Below are 17,991 nucleotides of genomic sequence, written 5' to 3' on the forward strand. Positions count from 1 at the left end.
ATTAAATGTTTGGGCTCAACTGATGACAGTTATTTATTTATTTATTTATTTATTTTAGCACATTTATATCCCACTTTTTCCCACAGTTTTGCAGGCACAAAGTGGCTTACAATGTACTGTTGAGGCTAACGTCAGATCAGTTATACAAATACAATCAAATTAAATAGGATAGAAGGAACAGGGTAAAAAAAAGGGAAATGTGTTATGTGTGCAAATGCAGGTATTCTATAACACCATGCCTAATCTTTGAGAATGCCCCTCACCCGCATCTCCCATGACCACACCCTTTTTGGAGTTATGTGGTATGATATGTAGGCATGCATGTTATAGAAGAGTATTGCTTTTAGTCTTTCTGTCAGATTACTGTGTGAGGCTGACCAGTGACGTCGCGAGGGCAGCTGACACCCGGGGCGTGTCGCCTCTGCGCACCCCCCCCCCAGGTGCAGCACGGCGCACCTCCCCCCTCCGGAGTGCACCCCCCCCCCCCCCGAGAACATACCTGGAAGGCGGTGAGGGGCGAGCAGGAGAGCCAATCCGCCAAGTGCACGCTGCTGGGGGGAGTCGGCGCCTCGCTGGTTCCCTGATCTCTCTGCCCCGGAACAGGAAGTAACCTGTTCCGGGGCAGAGAGAGCAAGGAACCAGTGAGGCGCCGACACCTCCCAGCGGCGTGCACCAGGGGCGGACTGCCCCACCGCCCCCCCCCTTCCTATGCCAATGAGGCTGACATCTTTTGGAAGGAACCGTTTTGGACCAAGGTGATGAAGTGGCTGTTGCACACCACTTGGTTATTTACAGCCCCTGACGCAGCCCTTGTGTGCATGAAATATGGCCAGTGTTTGTTTTATTTTATTCATAGACCTCACAAGAATAAAGTGTTCTGAAAGAATGTACCCTATCGTGATCTACTCTTTTTCATCACCAACCTATAGAGTTTCCAGAGGATAAAGTGTTATACATAAATAAGTAACAAACAAACATGCACCATAGAAACAGTTACCCCAGATTCTATAAATGATGCCCAAATTGTGGCACCCAAATTTGCACGTGATCCTGAAATTTGCACGTGATCCTGAGATCGATGTGCAGACAAATTAGATAATGAGCCATTAACAATCAATAACTGGCTCTTAAGCAATTATTGACATTAATTGGCACTAATTTGGATTTAAGTGTGGATCTGTCTGCACATGATTCTGTAAAGATCCATGCCCAAATCTTCTCACATGAAAATGGGATATGTCCACAGGAGGGACACGGGTGAGTCGGGTGCACTCACAGAAATGCACAGTGTTACAGAATTCCTGTGATCCACACCTAGCTTGTGTGCCAGAATTTACACCAGGTTTCATTAGGTGTAAGTTCTCACGCCTAAAGTTGGGTGCACAAATCCCCTCTAGGCACTATTCTATAAAGGATACTCATCCTGCATTACCCTTTATAGAATAGCACTGAGCACTGATTTTCTTTGGCACCTGAAAAATCAACATGGAAAAAATTTCCACCTCAGCGTATTCTATAAGCAGCACCTAGATTTAGATGCAATATATAGAATATGCTCAGTTGATATCTTAGCTCCTAGAACTATGCACATTCATTTACACCAAGGGAAATGTGGTGTAAATACCAGTGCATAGATTTAGGCAAAGAGGGGCATATTCTATAAAAGTGTGGGTAAATTTTGGAACGCCTATGAAATGTCTTATTTTATGGCATTTGTATCCTACATTATCCCACCTCTTTGCAGGCTCAATGTGGCTTACATTTCATCATGGATACTGGAAATAGCATTGAATATACATTTGGTTTACAGAGGATTTTGTGTTACATGGTAGTAAGATAGATGAGGGCGTTAGAGCAGAAAGACATTATAGAACATTATAAGACAGTCTGGAAGTTTTAAGACTATACAGTTACACATGTTAAATTATACAGTTACACATGTTGATCTTAGTGATATATCTTGTCAAAGAGATAGGTTTTCAGTAGTTTACGGAAATTGGTCAATTCATAGACCGTTTTCAGGTTACGTGGCAGCGCGTTCCAGTGTTGCGTGCTCATATAGGAAAAGTTAGATGCATGCATTGATTTGTATTTCAGACCCTTGCATTTGTGAGGATGTAAATTAAGGAATATGCGAGAGGATCTTTTTGCGTTCCTGGGTGGTAGGTCTATCAGGTCTGACATATAGGCTGGGGCATCACTATGGATGATCTTGTGAACCAGGGTGCAAAGTTTGAACGTGATGCGTTCCTTTAGTGGGAGCCAGTGTAATTTTTCCAGCAAGGGTTTCGCGCTTTCATATTTTGGTGTGCCGAATATTAGTCTGGCTGCTGTATTCTGGGGCTGTCTGTAGTTCAGTTCTCTGCCCCCAAACCACGCCCCATTTAGGCTCCATGCATTAGAATTTAGGTGCCCTGCATTACAGATTATGCTTAGTGAGTTATGCGTGCAAATATTAATTATTGCCAATGAGTATTTATTATTGTTTAAGTGTTTGTTAAAAATGCTGATTGACTTGTTAAGCCAATTAAGATATATGCATTGTTATAGTATACGCTTGAATTTCAGCACGGAATGCTAGGCATGATATATAATATTCCAGGGTTAATGTACAAAACTACATTATAAATACTACCGTATATATGAAGCATTTATGTGAGGTAGGAAAATCACTGTAATGCTGTTATCAAAGCCACTGTAACTTTTGAATATGGCTGCATATCTAGAGAAGAAAATGAGCATGTTAATTAAAGATAATGAGCAATCACGACCTTTACCGTCTGTCAGAGATAGATATCTATGATTTCTAAGTGATGCAAGTTCACAGGTATTCAAGTTATTCACACTAAATACATATGAGATTCAGATGCATTTACTATCTTCATTCTATCTAAGTGCACCTCATGCATATTCATTTGAGATATGTGGAAAACTAGCCAGCCTGTGGCACTCAAAGACCAGAGTTGCCCATCTCTATAGGTGCTATTTAATGGACTGCTGTAATAGACATATTATTTTATTGATATACGATGGGATAAAGTCTTGGGTAGATGAATATAATCCCACAAATTCTGTACATGGCACTCAAAGTTACATGCACAAATTTGAAAATATGCCCAATTTAATTGACTAACAAGCCAATTAGCACCGATAATTGGGCACTAACAATCAATTATTGGTGCTAATTGGCAAAATTTCGAATTTAGGCTCGCCTCTTGCTGGGCACTATTCTATGTAGATGAGCATGTCAATTTTCAGTGTGCAACTGAAAAGGGGGCATGGCTATGGGAGGGGCATGGGTGAGTCAGGGGTGGGAGATCTGTGCCTAATTTAGGTGCAAAGATTTACACCAAGGTTCAGTTGATGTAAATCTTGGTGCAGATCCCAGAGAGTCGTTTATAGAATAGTGGTCATCACTCATTTTTTGGCACCCAAATTTGGACATTATTTACCGAATCTAGTCCAAAGTCTTTTAGCGGACCAAATTATTGGTTCTTAGCTGTAAGCAGGGGCTGGTATTTTCTGCTCACAGAGATATTCTGCTCACAGAGCTCCCCCTAAGTTTCAAGTGAAGAACATGTCAGGAAAGACATTGTGGGAACTGCAAGTGGTGTACTACCGAGAAGGTAAATTATTAATGTATATAATATGCCTTAATACATTTAAAACAGTTTAAGAATCTTAATAAAGTGTATGCCCAGTTACAACAAGCCTTGTAAAGGATTCAAGAATATCAGAGGCAGCATGCTGTCATTTCAAAAAAAGACATCCTTGGATATAAGAATAGCCATACTGGGTCAGCCCAATGGTCCATCTAGCCCACTATTCTGCTTCCAATAGTGGCCAATCCAGGTTGCAACTACCTGACGCACCTGACAGAAACTCATTTAGTATCAACATTCCATGCTACCAATCCCAGGCAAGCACTGGCTTCCCCCATATCCATCTCAATAACAGACTTTTCCTCCAAGAAGTTGTTCAAACCTTTTTTTTTTTTAATTTTTCTTTATTGAGTTTATATTACATTCAGTCATACAACTTAAATGTCAGGAAGAAGGAAACCAAAATGACCATTACATTGTTTAACATGGGGAATAATTCAAAATGTTTTAGACCACTATAAAAGTTATGGCAAGATACAAGGAATAAATTATAAAGAACATGGAAATACATTTTTAGTCTAAGAGCAGCAACATGCGCACTACTCACAGCCGAATATCAGCGATTAACTCTATTGAACTTTCAGGTTTGATCTCCTCTATTTTCTCTAGTGCTAATAAAAGCTTTCATTTTTTGAGGTTAAAGAAACATATAAGTCACTGATTCTAAAGACACAATGCATCGACATGGAAATTTTAACACAAATACAGCTCCTAGCGCTACTGCCCTAGGCCTAAGACTCATAAATTCTCTTTTTTGCATTTGAGTATCTTTATTCAAATCTGGATATATACGAACTTGTTCCCCTAGAAACTTTTCATTTAAATGTTTAAAATATAATTTGAAAATATTATTTCTATCCAACTCTATCGCAAATGACACCAAAAGAGTCGTTCTCTCTGTTACATTGTCCAGTGAGTTCTCCAAAAAGTCTGTTAAATTGTCTGCTGGATTCTGAGCAGCCGGGGAGGTTGATTTTTTAATCCCTGTTAAATACTGAGTTTTATTAATAGGTGGAAGACCCTCTGTTGGAATTTTTAATATTTCCTGGAAATATCTACGTAGCATATCAATTGGTGAGATCAAAGGGGCTTTAGGAAAATTAATAAATCGTAAATTATTCTTCCTCCCCTGATTGTCCAAAAATTCCAATTTTCTCCTCAATATATCTCTATCTTTAGAGACTTCTCCTGCAAACACCTGCAACGTAGAGAGTTCAGCTCTTAAAGTTCCAACTTGATTCCCTTGATCTTGAACTTTATCCTCTAACTTCTGCTGAACTTGTTTTAAGTCTGTAATGTCTTTTGTAAAAGAGTTGGTTACCTTTGTTAATAGGGAGTTCATCCCCTGAATTGCGTCCCATAGAGAGTCCAAAGTAACCACAGCCGGTCTTACCATCTCCGTTACACCTACGGTTGTAGCTCCCGAGAGCGTGGGGGTCGAGGTCGCATTGACCCTCCAATTTCCAGCTGTTCCCACTATCGGGGCCAAAATCGCCGAGGTTCCTCCTTGGAGTGCTTTGTTACTCTCCACTTCGGGAACTGAACTAGGCGATCCTACCTCGGAGATGAAACTACTTCCGGGTCGCGGAGGGGCTGCATTTTCGAGCGGGCTCAACGAGACTGCTCCATCGCTGTGAACCACTGAAACTTCCGTGGTTCGATTCGAAGTGGGTGTTTGCATGACCCATGGAAGAACGCCAACTTGGTCCAGGGTCAATTGCCGGTGAGCGGGAACAATTCCAGGGGCTGAGGAGGACAGGACTCTGGGCTTCCCCTTCCTTTTCCCCATCTCCTGGGGTAGGGTTAGCTCGCCAGCAGTTGAACACCTCGCAAAGTCAGGAGCTCACTCTCACACATCCGTTCTAATCCGCCATCTTGCCTGTCCAAACCTTTTTTAAAACCTAGATACGTTAACCACTGTTACCACATCCTCGGGCAAAGAGTTCCAGAGCATAACTATTCTTTGAGTAAAAAATATTTCCTCTTATTTGTTTTAAAAGTATTTCCATGTAATTTTATTGAGTGTCCCCTAGTCTTCATACTTTTTGAAAGAGTGAAAAATTGAATCACTCTTACCCATTCTACTCCATTCAGCATTTTGCAGACCTCAATCATATCCCCCATCAACCATCTCTTTTTCAAGCTGAAGAGGCATAACCTCTTTAGCCTTTCTTCATATGGGAGGAGTTCCATCCCCTTTATCATTTTGGTCACTCTTCTTTGAACCTTTTCTAATTCCCCTATATAATGTTTGAGATACAGTGACCAGAACTGAACACAATACTCAAGGTGAGGTCACATTATTGAATGATACATATTCTTGGTCTTATTTTGCATCCATTTCCTAATATTTTCTAGCATCCTTTTTTGGCAATCACAGCACACTGGAAAACAAAAGCATGGGTCAAGACTATACATACATTGATGAAAGAATCAACTGCCAAGCTTGATCTGAGATTCATGGATCCTCTTGTAATCCAAGAACATACAAGTCCAATGATTTTCAGAATACAATTGCCAGCAAACCTCTTCATCCACCCAGGATTCCATCTACATTCCAAGGGTGATAAACACCTCTAGAGTCCATTGCCAAGCATATTCCTGATTTAAATTATATCCAAGGGCAACTCTATTATGTAGATGATTGAAAGCAGTATAATCCAAAAGTTTAGAGGGAACATCTGAGCAAACCAGGCCCTGAGGCCCCAGGAAGGGCCAGTAGGAGGGAGGCTTACACTGTCACTATTAATGGGTTTTGATCCAGTGACCCTGGGTAGTTTCTGCTCTCCTCTGTCTTCTCATAACATTCTTGCTAGAGTTTCTTGTCCATTTGTTATTTTTGTCTCCTTCTATCTTCTTCACTTTCTCTGCTACATTCATCTCCAACTTTGATCTTTTCCTTTCAGCTTTATTTTTTTTTTTGCCTCTCTGTCCATTCAGATTTCATTCCCTTGTCACTTCAAGAAAGGATGCCAACAAATGTTCACATTCCCCTGACTACACCCTCCAAAAAGAAAGTCATCTAAATAGTGTACTGTAGAGGACAAACTCACACACTGTTCTGTCACCCAATAAGCAAGGGTAGAGAAAATCTCAAAATAAGAGCATGATATGTTACATCCCATATGCAAACATCTGTCAAAATAAAACCTGCTCTCAAACTGAAATCCCAGCAAATGGAAAGAGCTCAGTAGGATAGGAAGAGAAAAGCCAATTCAATAACAGCTTTGCAAGTAATGCCCCTGGCCCTAACTGGTGCAACATCTCCACCACCCTATCACAGGAAGCATACTGTACCGACCAAGCACTCAGGTAAAAAAAGTAGTTGACACTACGATCTTCTAGATATGACAGATTATTGTAAACCCCCTAGTGGTGGAGCAGGTTCCCAAATAAAGTCCACACAACCAAGGGATTTGACAAGAAAAAAATATTAAATATTTTATTACATGGTAAAATAAATAGAAACATTTGGATTTGTTCCTTAATGTTGGTACCAATTGTTAAAGTTTGCTAGTATTAAATAAAAACAGTGCAAGGTGTTCAATACATTGTGATAAGTTACAAAGGCAATAAGATGTTCAAAACTACAATTACAGTTACCAAGACCCCGACCTCACTTCTGCAGTAACACAAACCATCCCAAACATGTACACAACCCCAATTATTGTACTCAGATAATGTTACCGGTGTATCAAATCTTCACTAGCATCGCTGCTCTCTTGCGTTGGGTACCTTGGTCTTCTCCATATCCACGGTTGGCGAGGTCAGCTCACCGGCTCAGGAACTCCAGGATACCTACTTCTCTGACTCAAAGAACTCAAAAAAATGAAAATCCTGACTCCCTGTGCTTGTTGTGTGTGCTAACCTCAATCAGTATTTTCTTTGGCAAGGGACCTTGTGGGCTAACAAAATTCAAATAAAAAAATAAGCAATGGAAATTCCTATCTATCCCTCCCAATACATTACCCCTTTTCTTTTAATTTGTTATACACCCTCTACTCAAACTGATGGACTGCTAAACTAAACTTCCTAGAGGCAGGCCCTTAACTGCAGGCACTCATAGAACTTGAGGCTTAGGCTGGGCAGCTCCTTCCCCAGGGCAGGGCAGGCTTGCTTAGGTGTGGACACTCAAACCAGCAGGCATCTGTGCTGGATCCTCCTGAGGCAAACACTCACTCTGGCAGACACTCTAAAAAAGTTCCTTTGGAGTCTGGGCACTCAGTGCGGAGGGGGGGGGGGTGTCTCTCTGTCCCTCTCTCTCTTTGGGGGGATTCTTCCCTTTCTGGATAGGCCTCTTCTTTACAGGACAGGCAGTCACATGGCCGGCTTTCTTCTCTCTAGACAGGCAAGCACACACACGGAGGGATGCGCTGGGTGGACTTCTCTGCCATGCTGCACTCTATTCAGCTCTGCACTACTCCCAACATATCTCAGCTCCCCAGTGTGGTCCCTCTTCCTCCTCTAATTCTCTCTCTGCCTGAAGAATGGCCTCTGTGGCTTCTTGGCCCCAGCTCGCCTGTTCCCCTGCAGCTTGGCTTCTCTGTTGCCCCCGGCTCACTGTAGACCCCCTTCTCCTCCTCTGTTGCTGTCTGCTTTGATGTCCGGCCCCTTACAGGACTCACCAGTTCTTTCTCTTCATCTGGGGCTCGTCAGTGGGTCTTTCTCTTCCAGCCTGCAGCTCACTCCTGCTTGGGTTTGATCTTCTTCTCCTCCAGCCTGCAGCTGCCTCTTCATGCCTGAGCTTGCCCTTCTCTGTCCCTGCTTGCAGCATACTCCTGCTTGGACCTGATCTTCTCTCTTCCTCACAGCATGCCTGCAGCTTAAACAACCCCTATACGGGTGAAACATGGTCCACATCGGATTATTATCAATAAAGATATTGTTTCCAATATCATTCTTTGACCCACTGTGTTTGCTATCTACTCTGGTGTGGATCCAGAAAGCTTCTCTGTTGGGAACAGCAGAAGAATGCTCACCGCCAGGTCCAGGAACTGATACACTCTGCTTTTTTGTACGTCTACCTTTCTTAGCTGCACTAGCTCTTGTCCTCCCTTCAGATCCAGAACCACTGTCCATAGCTCTCATCCATGCCTACCTATGATTCTTATAGCCACCCTGCTGTCCCCTCTTTGCACCCTGTCCCTGCCAGCCAACAAGCTTTCAGCATGTCAACCTCTCACACACAGCACCCCTGCCTGTCCCTTCATACCCTTTCCACCGCCTTCATCATTTTGGTTGCTCTTCTTTGAACCTTTTCTAATTCTGCTATTTATTACTACTACTACTTATCATTTCTATAGTAGTACTAGATGTACGCAGCACTGTACACTGGACATGAAGAGACAGTCCCTGCTTGACAGAGCTTACAATCTAATTAGAACAAACAGGACAAATAAGAGAAAAGGGAATTACTAAAGTGAGAATGATAAAATATGGGTGCTGAACAATGTGAGGTCACACCATGGAGCGATACAGAGGCATTATAGTCTTCTTGGTCGCCATGCCTTTCCTAATAATTCCTAGCATCCTGTTTGCTCTTCATGTCCTGCTCTGTATCTACCTTTGGCACTGATCTTTCATGTTCAACTTTCTTCCATTTTTTTTTTTGCCTTCTTCTCATATCTATCTAGTTGTTTATCTTTTCCCCTCCCCTCCATACATTGCATCATTCCCTCCCTCTCTTCCTTATCTTCCATCCATGTGCAGCATATATTCTTTCTCTCTTCCCTTGCATTCATGTGAATGTCCTTCCTCCTCCCCTTCCCCTTCCTTCCATCCATGTGCTGCATCACCTTTCTCTCTTCCCTTGCATCCATGCAGCAACTTTTCTCTCTCTTCCCTTTCCCTACCCTTCATCCATTTCCAGCACAACCTTCTTCTCTCTTTCCTTCCTCTCACCTCCATTCATGTGCAGCATCTCTTCCCTCTGTTCCCAGTCTCTCCCCTCAACTTAATCTGTGCACAGCATTTTCTTCTCTTCCCTTCCCCTCTCCTCCCTTCTATCTGTTTAGCATATCCTCCTTCTTTCTTGCCTTCCCTTCTCCTCCCCTCCCCTTCATTCATGTGTAGCATATCCTCCATCTTTTCCCCTTCTTATCTTTCCTTTCCCCTCCTTTCCATCCATGCACAACATTTCTTCCCTCTCTCTTCCCTTTCCCTCCATATTTATTTATTTATTGCATTTGTATCCCACATTTATCCCACCTCTTTTTCAGGCTCAATGTGGCTTACAATTCTTCAAGGGTGATGGAGGTAGAAGAGAACAAACAATTGGTTTAACAGAGGGTTTTGGGTTACATGGTGGTGAAATACATGATGATTTTAGAGCAAAAGACAATAAAGAGCATTTCTGGATATATTAGAGATAGTGTAGTTATACATGTTGATCTTTATGATATATGTTGTCAAAGAGATACGTTTTCAGTAGTTTGCGGAAGTTGGTCAATTCATAGACCATTTTCAGGTTGCGTGGCAGCGCATTCCAGAGCTGTGTGCTTGTATACAAAAAGGTTGATGCATGCATTGATTTGTATTTCAAGCCTTTGCACTTGGGAGGATGAAGGTTAAGGAATGTGCGAGAAGATTTTTTTGCGTTTCTGGGTGGTAGTTCTATTAGATCTGCCATATATGCTGGGGCGTCACCATGGATGATTTTATGGACTAGGGTACAGAGTTTGAATGTGATGCGTTCTTTGAGTGGGAGCCAGTGCAGTTTTTCATGTAGGGGTTTAGCGCTTTCATATTTTGGTTTGCCGAATATTAGACTGGCTGCCGTGTTCTGGGCTGTCTGGAGTTTTTTAAGTATTTGCTCTTTGCAGCCAGCGTAAAGTGAGTTGCAATAGTCCATCAAATAGTACAGCAAATTGTCCCTCTCATGTTCCTTCCTTTCTCCTCCACTCATATACAGCATTTCTTCGCTTTCCTCTTGTGCTCCTTCCCAGTCTGGCATCTTTTTTGCTATGTTTCTGCCCCTCCTCCTTTCAAGCTATTTCCCTCTCTCTTCTCTTCCTGCAGCACCTGGTACCACTGCAGTCTGGCATCTCTCACTCTCTCCTTCGTGAGTCCACCATCTCTCTTCCCTCACCCCTCCCATGAGTCAGACATCTCTCCCTACTTCCATTTATTACCCTCTTCAGTGGAGGAAGGTTTGGCTTTGATCCATGAGATGACAATTTGACACTTTCATTTTTTTTTCACTAGAGTAGTCATTAGTGCTATTTTCAGAATAGAAGATATACACCCTTCCTTAAAAGACTGTATAATCAAACCAGCCAAGAATGGAAAACCACACAGAAAGGCCAGCAGCCTGACAGGGAGATGACTCAACTGACAGGCCATAGATTTTAACTTAGCAAACAGTGATACAGATGAAAATGGGAGCACAATTTTAGCAGAACTGCTGTAAGATACTATTTTTTTATTACATTTGTACCCCACGCTTTCCCACTCATGGCAGGCTCAATGCGGCTTACATATTATATACAGGTACTTATTTGTACCTGGGGCAATGGAGGGTTAAGTGACTTGCCCAGAGTCACAAGGAGCTGCCTGTGCCTGCAGTGGGAATCAAACCCAGTTCCCCAGGACCAAAGTCCACCACTCTAACCACTAGGCCACTCCTCCACCATTTATGTAACACAATTAAACATCAAAATTGGTACAAAAAGCAGGGTGGGATGTGCTAGAGCAGTAGCAGAAAAGAGAACAGTTCTACCATGTGGGGTTGGAATGCCCAGAGAATCAGAACTTTTTGGATAAGGTATTGGAGATAGATTTGGGAGTTTACAGAGGTCAGAGTGAAGAAAAAAAATACTACCTTTTACATGTGTCATTTTTGGGAAGAGGGGAGAAAACAAATTAAATTCTAGGATTCTGCATGGTGGCAGCCAGGCGGTTGATAGCTGCAAACAATTTGGGAACCCTTTGAGAAATGGTGGAAAAGGAAAGAGTTTACTAATTGTTAGCAAGGCAGTATACAGAAGGGGTAGAAATTACAAATGGTGGGAAGGTGCTGGGAAGGAAGGAGAGATAGAAAGTGAGTGAGAGGACAAGGCTGGAATAGTAGCTTATACTATGTTAAGGGGGAAAAATTAGACAGGAGAAGAGTTTGTAATATGAAAATGATTTTGTTTCTGCAAATGGCGTACAGGTAGGTTAAATAGTAGGTGTAAAATATATTAGAAATGTTAATGTGATTGGATTGCCACTGGATTGTACTTGCGAAAATATTTTTAAAACCAATAAATAAAAATACCCTTAAAATGTATTTGAAGTCAAATGTATTTTTCAAAAATTAAAAGAAATTATTAAAGATATAGAATGAGCTGTATAATTACAAAGAACTGTTCTTTTGTGTACCTTGTTATCTGCATACAACTAGCAAGTCTATGTAAATATCTATGTGTGTGTTTGGTTTGGGAGATTTGTTTTGAAACATAAATAAAAGGAAAATTTACTTTTACATTTTTATAAATATTTAATTATCCAGTAAAATTTCCTTAGTCTACTCAAGAACAACAGCAGGTGTTCCTGAGTTTTAGCATGACCATCTGTGAATAAACCATTGTTCCAATAAAACTACAGGGTACTCTTAGATGCGAAATGGCTGGAAGCCAGTATCAATCTGACTGGACTGATACCTGACCTGGAGTACATTTTCCAGGAATGGTAAAGATACTTTTGACGCCAGTCTTTCTCTTCATTGACAGACCTCTGAGACACATGCTTTTGATTTGGTTTTCCTGTGCTGTCAGTCTGTTCTTTTCTTTTACTTTGTAAGCCAGGGTCCAGATGTTCTTTGCATTCTACCCAATCAGCCCAGTATGCAATGGTTGCTAAGGATTATACAAAAGGGGATGAGGAACAAAATCATTATACCTTTGTCTAGGTCCCTGGTACAATTGCACCTTGATACTTTGTGCAGGTCTGGCCACCCCCATCTCAAAAGGGACATAGTGCGACTAGAAAAAGTTCTGATAAAGGGGATATTATCAGCAAAGGCTAAACAAGTTAGGGACTCCTGAGACTTGAGAAAAGATGGCTTAGAGAGGATATAAGTTCATAAAATCATGAGGTGGAAAGGTTAATTAGTGAATTGTTGTTTAATTGTTTAAACAACACAAAAGAGGAGACACCATGATACTAATGACCATCAGATTGAAAACAAATCATAGGAAACTTCTTTTTCTAAAAGGTGTACAAATAAACTGTTGGATCTTTATCAGGGAATGTGGACTAAAATGGGGGCCTGAAAAGATATTTGAACACATTTCTGGAGGAAAAGTCAATAGAACGGACAGTCTGCAGTCAAATCAATGACTGGCTAATTGAAAGTAACTGGCTAGAAGTCACAAACAGCGAAGATGACACAAAAAAGGGAAAAAGGGGAAAAGGGATTGAAAAAGAAAAACCAAAAATATAAAAAATATGTGTCATCTTCGCTGTTTGTGACTGCTATCCTTTTGTGTCATCTTCGCTGTTTGTGACTGCTATCCTTTTTTGCGAAGACAGGTTTCTTCTGTATTTTTAATAGTAACTGGCTAGACCCATGTCAATATGGCTTCAGATCTGGGTACAGAAGAGAGATAGTTCTTGTGTCCATTCTTGATGATCTGCACATAAACCGTGACGGGGATCTGCCTCGATACTAGTGTTGCTCGATTTCTTGGCAGCCTTCAACACTGTGGATCATAATATCATGCTTACAAGACTGGCAGAAACAGGTATCAGTGGCACAGTATTAACTTGGTTCAAATCCTGTCAGATAGACAATCAGTTCTGTTCAGCAACAGCACATCATCACCTTGGGCACTAGACTGTGGGGTGCCACAGGGATCCATACTGTCTCCCATTTTAATATCTACCTCAAGCCTCAGACTGAGCTGCTTCAATCAATGGACACAAAATTCTACATCTATGTTAATGATGTACAACTACTCATATCCATTGAACCAGATCTACCCACAGCTCTGGGTAAACTGCCTGCCTGCCTAACTTCAACTCAGGAATGGGCAAACAATAACAAACTTTGCCTGAACCCAAATAAAACAGAGGTTCTTTGAGTATGAAACACAAGTTTACAAATAACCAGCTTCAAAATACCTTTTGGGAATTATGAACTCCCCCTAAAATCACAGGTCAGGATACTGCTAGACTCATCACTCACTCTGATCCCACAAATTCAATCAACCTTCAAAAATTATCTCTATCACCTACAGCAGCTACAAAATCTCTCTTTATATATTGAAAAGGCTAGTCTGACAACAGTGTTCCATGCCATGATAACATCATGACTAGACTAATGTAATGCCCTGTACACTGGCCAAACCAAAAAGAGTTTGTATCAGCTCCAACTAATTCAGAATGCCACAGCATGACTGATATAAGGCTGCAAGTGACCACATCACACCCTTTCTGCAAAAGCTACATTGGCTACCAGTACCTTACAGGGCTCAATTTAAAAGGTCCTCAAACAAAATGGGCCGGAGTACTTTAAGAATAAGTTAGCCCTTTACACATATTTAAGACCTCTAAGGTCCTCTAGAGGATCATCACTATCTGTACCTTCATAAAAAAAAATTGTACAGTGTGATACCCACCAGTGAGCTTTCTCAGGATTAGCTCTCACTCTCTGGAATTTACTCCCAGAGATGCTATGTACTAAATCGAGACTACCTCTACTTCAGGAAGCAGGTGAAAGCCTGGCTCTTTTCCCAAGCCTTTAATACATAGGGTGACTGACTATTTACTCATTCTGTACCTGGACTAGCTTCCTACACACACTGCAACTTAGATCAGTTCCTTATCCCTTGCTTAACTATACAACAAACTTGAGTTTAGCTAGCCATCGAATTATCCCAACTAACTCTGTACCATGCATCTTGTTCCCATCATATATCTGCTCTTGGTCCCTCAGTTATATGGTAAGCCATATTGTAGAAAATCTTTAGCATCATATCTATGTTTGTTGAAGGTTTAGTGCATGCTTATCAGGTGTATCATTAGTATTATGCTAACATTGTATTATATCGCTGGTATTTAAATTCCAGTGCTGTTAAATGTGTATATTTTTGATACTGTTTCACGGTAGTTCTATTATAAGGGCCTGTTAAAGAGGTGGGCTTTCAGTCTAGATTTAAAGGTGGCCAAGGATGGGGCAAGACGTAGGGGCTCAGGAAGTTTATTCCAGGCGTAGGGTGCAGCGAGACAAAAGGCGCGAAGTCTGGAGTTGGCAGTAGTGGAGAAGGGAACAGATAAGAAGGATTTATCCATGGAGCGGAGTGCACGGGAAGGGGTGTAGGGATGGACGAGTGTGGAGAGATACTGGGGAGCAGCAGAGTGAGTACATTTATAGGTTAGTAGAAGAAGTTTGAACAGGATGCGAAAACGGATAGGGAGCCAGTGAAGGGTCTTGAGGAGAGGGGTAATATGAGTAAAGCGACCCTGGCGGAAAATGAGACGGGCAGCAGAGTTTTGAACCGACTGGAGAGGGGCGAGGTGACTAAGTGGGAGGCCAGCAAGAAGCAGATTGCAGTAATCTAAACGAGAGGTGACAAGGGTGTGGATGAGGGTTTTGGTAGAGTGCTCGGAAAGAAAGGGGCCGATTTTACGGATGTTGTAAAGAAAGAAACGACAGGTCTTGGCAATCTGCTGGATATGAGCAGAGAAGGAGAGAGAAGAGTGAGTGATGTGGAAGTTATGGAATATATTTAAATATTTTTGTATTAAGTAATAAATGAGTTTCAAGCATAACTGATTGAGTTCTTGCATATGAATATTCATTGTGGATATACTGAAAACCTGACTGGAGTGCCTCCAATACCAGAATTGGGAACCACTGATATAGAGCACATCTTTGCATAACTCCTATTTTCTGCCAATTAAGGGGCCCTTTTAGAAAGCAGTGGAAGCCCATCACAGGCTTATCACGCGGCAATCTGGAACTATGCCAGCTCAGCACGGGTGCCGGCAATAGTTCCACCCCCTGGCGCTAGCAGAAACATTTGAAAAATGTTTCCGCAGTGGGTTCCCGCAGGGTTAGCGCGAGAGCTCTTACCTCCACCTCAATGGGTGGTGGTAAGTGCTCCCCCTCTCCACATGGCCACACAGTAAGTGCAATCTTACTGCATGGCCATTTCTTTTTTTTTTTTTAGCCTTTTTACCTGCAACTGTAAAAAAGGCCTCAGTGCATGGCAAAAACAACCACTGCTGCTAGCGCAGGGCCCATTTTTCCACAACTTAGAAAAAGGGCCCCTAGGTGTTTGTTAGTGCCACTAATTGATTGTTATTGCCTAATTAGCTAATTAGTTTGCATGGGGATCTGGGATCCATGCCCAAAATTGCACACCCAACTTTGAGCAACCCATATAGAATCCGGAGGTTAATACACAGTTTACTGCATGATAACTGCTGGCACAAAACTGTGTAAAGTGGCTTTGCAGTATTTTTGTAGTTAATGGGTGGTAAACCATGAGTTAAGTGCTTTTTTTGTGTTAAGGGGCATGTCATGAGCTGAGAATGGGCTTAGAAGGCATTTTATGAATAGTGTTGTACACTATCTGCAAATTTAACGCAACACCTATAACGGCAAATTCTGGGAATGTCCTCATTGGTTTCTGCATTGAAATTTGCAACTACTGCACAGTAAAGTCCTGGGTTAAGCCATGGTAACTGCAAATTTTACTGTGACTTAGTAAAACGGCCCCTAAATACATTAAGAGATTGCCATGAGTGAATAGCAATGATAGTTTCTTATATTTATTTTTCACTGCTAGAATCTGATGTGGCTGGTTTTGATGGGAAAAGTTGCCTTCTCTACAGATTTGATAAAAAATCCATGAGCAGTGTGAAAGATGTTATCTCCTTGAAGTTCAAGGCAATGCAGAGTGATGGGATCTTGCTCTATGGAGAAGGACAGAATGGAGCTCATATCACACTTGAGCTTTTAAGAGGAAAACTTTTTCTACTGCTAAATTTAGGTAAGTCACTTTCTTATTCCCTTTCTTACATTTATAGATGTGTACTGTTTGACTGAAACATTTCAAGTGAAAAATATGAAATATAATAGCGAGCTCCTAGAACGTATTGTACCATTTTCTATAATTTTTGGAAAGAAATGGACTTGATAATGCTTATCCCAGGCTATATATATTCAAAGATTTATCCAGTTAACAAGAATATTAAATCTTCCCCTTGCTGACCAGCTAAATTTGTTTGCTCAAATGTATAAGGCTCATTCATTTATGCTTGTATTTCCAAAATGGGTTTTCAAACAAGATGGTCAACACAGATTTTCAGTGCTAATAGAAAACATTTACTAGAAAAATATGTTCACAAAACAGGTGGCCTAAAGCTAGTTCAGCGTTTTTAATCAGACTTGATTTAGGGAGCATGTTAGGTTTGGCTGAAACTTGGTCAAAAATAATAAGGTACATTTATCTTATTACCTTTGCTGCTCAGCAGCTTATTGAACATTAACCCCATAAGTAAATATAAACTATTAAAAGTAGCCCAAACAAGATTCAGGGATTTAAGTTGTACATTTGAAAGTGTTACCTAAAATCTGAGAAGGGTAAAGGTGAAGAATAGTTTAACTTGCACCTTCAAGTATAATATTAGATTCATATTAATGGTCAAACCTGTTGTCATATACAATAAGCTGTCTATCCTTGAAACGTTTTGCCAGTTCAAATAACTATTTTTTAATTTTATCTTTCTCAGGCAAATCAAAACTCCAGTCGACTAATGGTCAGACAAATATTACATTAGGAAGCCTGTTGGATGATCAACACTGGCATTCAGTGCTTATCGAGCGTTACAACAAACAAGTAAACTTTACAGTGGATAAACATACACATCATTTTCTTGCAAACGGTGAATTCAATTATTTGGATATTGATTATGAGGTGTGAGTTTTTCTTTATTGAATTATAGTTGTTCTTTAATTTCATAAAATGGTTTAGAAAATGCACAGTACTTTGAAAAACATAAGGCACAATTTTATTTATTTATTTATTTGTTACATTTGTATCTCACATTTTCCCACCTTTTGCAGGCTCAATGTGGCTTACATATAACCGTTAACAGTGTTAGCCAATTACGGTTTGAATAAATACATAGTATGAATGAATACAAAGTGATATTGTGGTATAATGAGGTATATGTATGGTAGGAAACAGTTGGGGGGAACTTAGAGAGGGAAAGGGGGCAGAAGAGTCAGGTAATGTCCGTTGCAGTCTTGGGTTATGTTGTGTCGCAAGTGACCGGTATTTTTATGTTGGGCCAGTGGAGTATGCTCTTCTGAACAGGTCTGTCTTTAATGCTTTCC

General features: G+C 41.0%; 1 protein-coding gene across 1 annotated transcript in view; it reads left to right on the plus strand.

Annotated features, from left to right (window-relative positions):
* The window catches only part of LOC115463266 (contactin-associated protein-like 4), a 1,024,538-nt gene that overhangs the window by 394,207 nt on the left and 612,340 nt on the right, over positions 1 to 17,991 (plus strand). The window contains 2 exon segments of the mRNA XM_030193620.1: positions 16,439 to 16,642; positions 17,385 to 17,569. Coding sequence (XP_030049480.1) covers positions 16,439 to 16,642; positions 17,385 to 17,569 — 389 coding nt within the window.

The sequence above is a fragment of the Microcaecilia unicolor genome, chromosome 2 (assembly GCF_901765095.1).
Source record: "Microcaecilia unicolor chromosome 2, aMicUni1.1, whole genome shotgun sequence".
In the NCBI taxonomy this organism is placed as follows: Eukaryota; Metazoa; Chordata; class Amphibia; order Gymnophiona; family Siphonopidae; genus Microcaecilia; species Microcaecilia unicolor.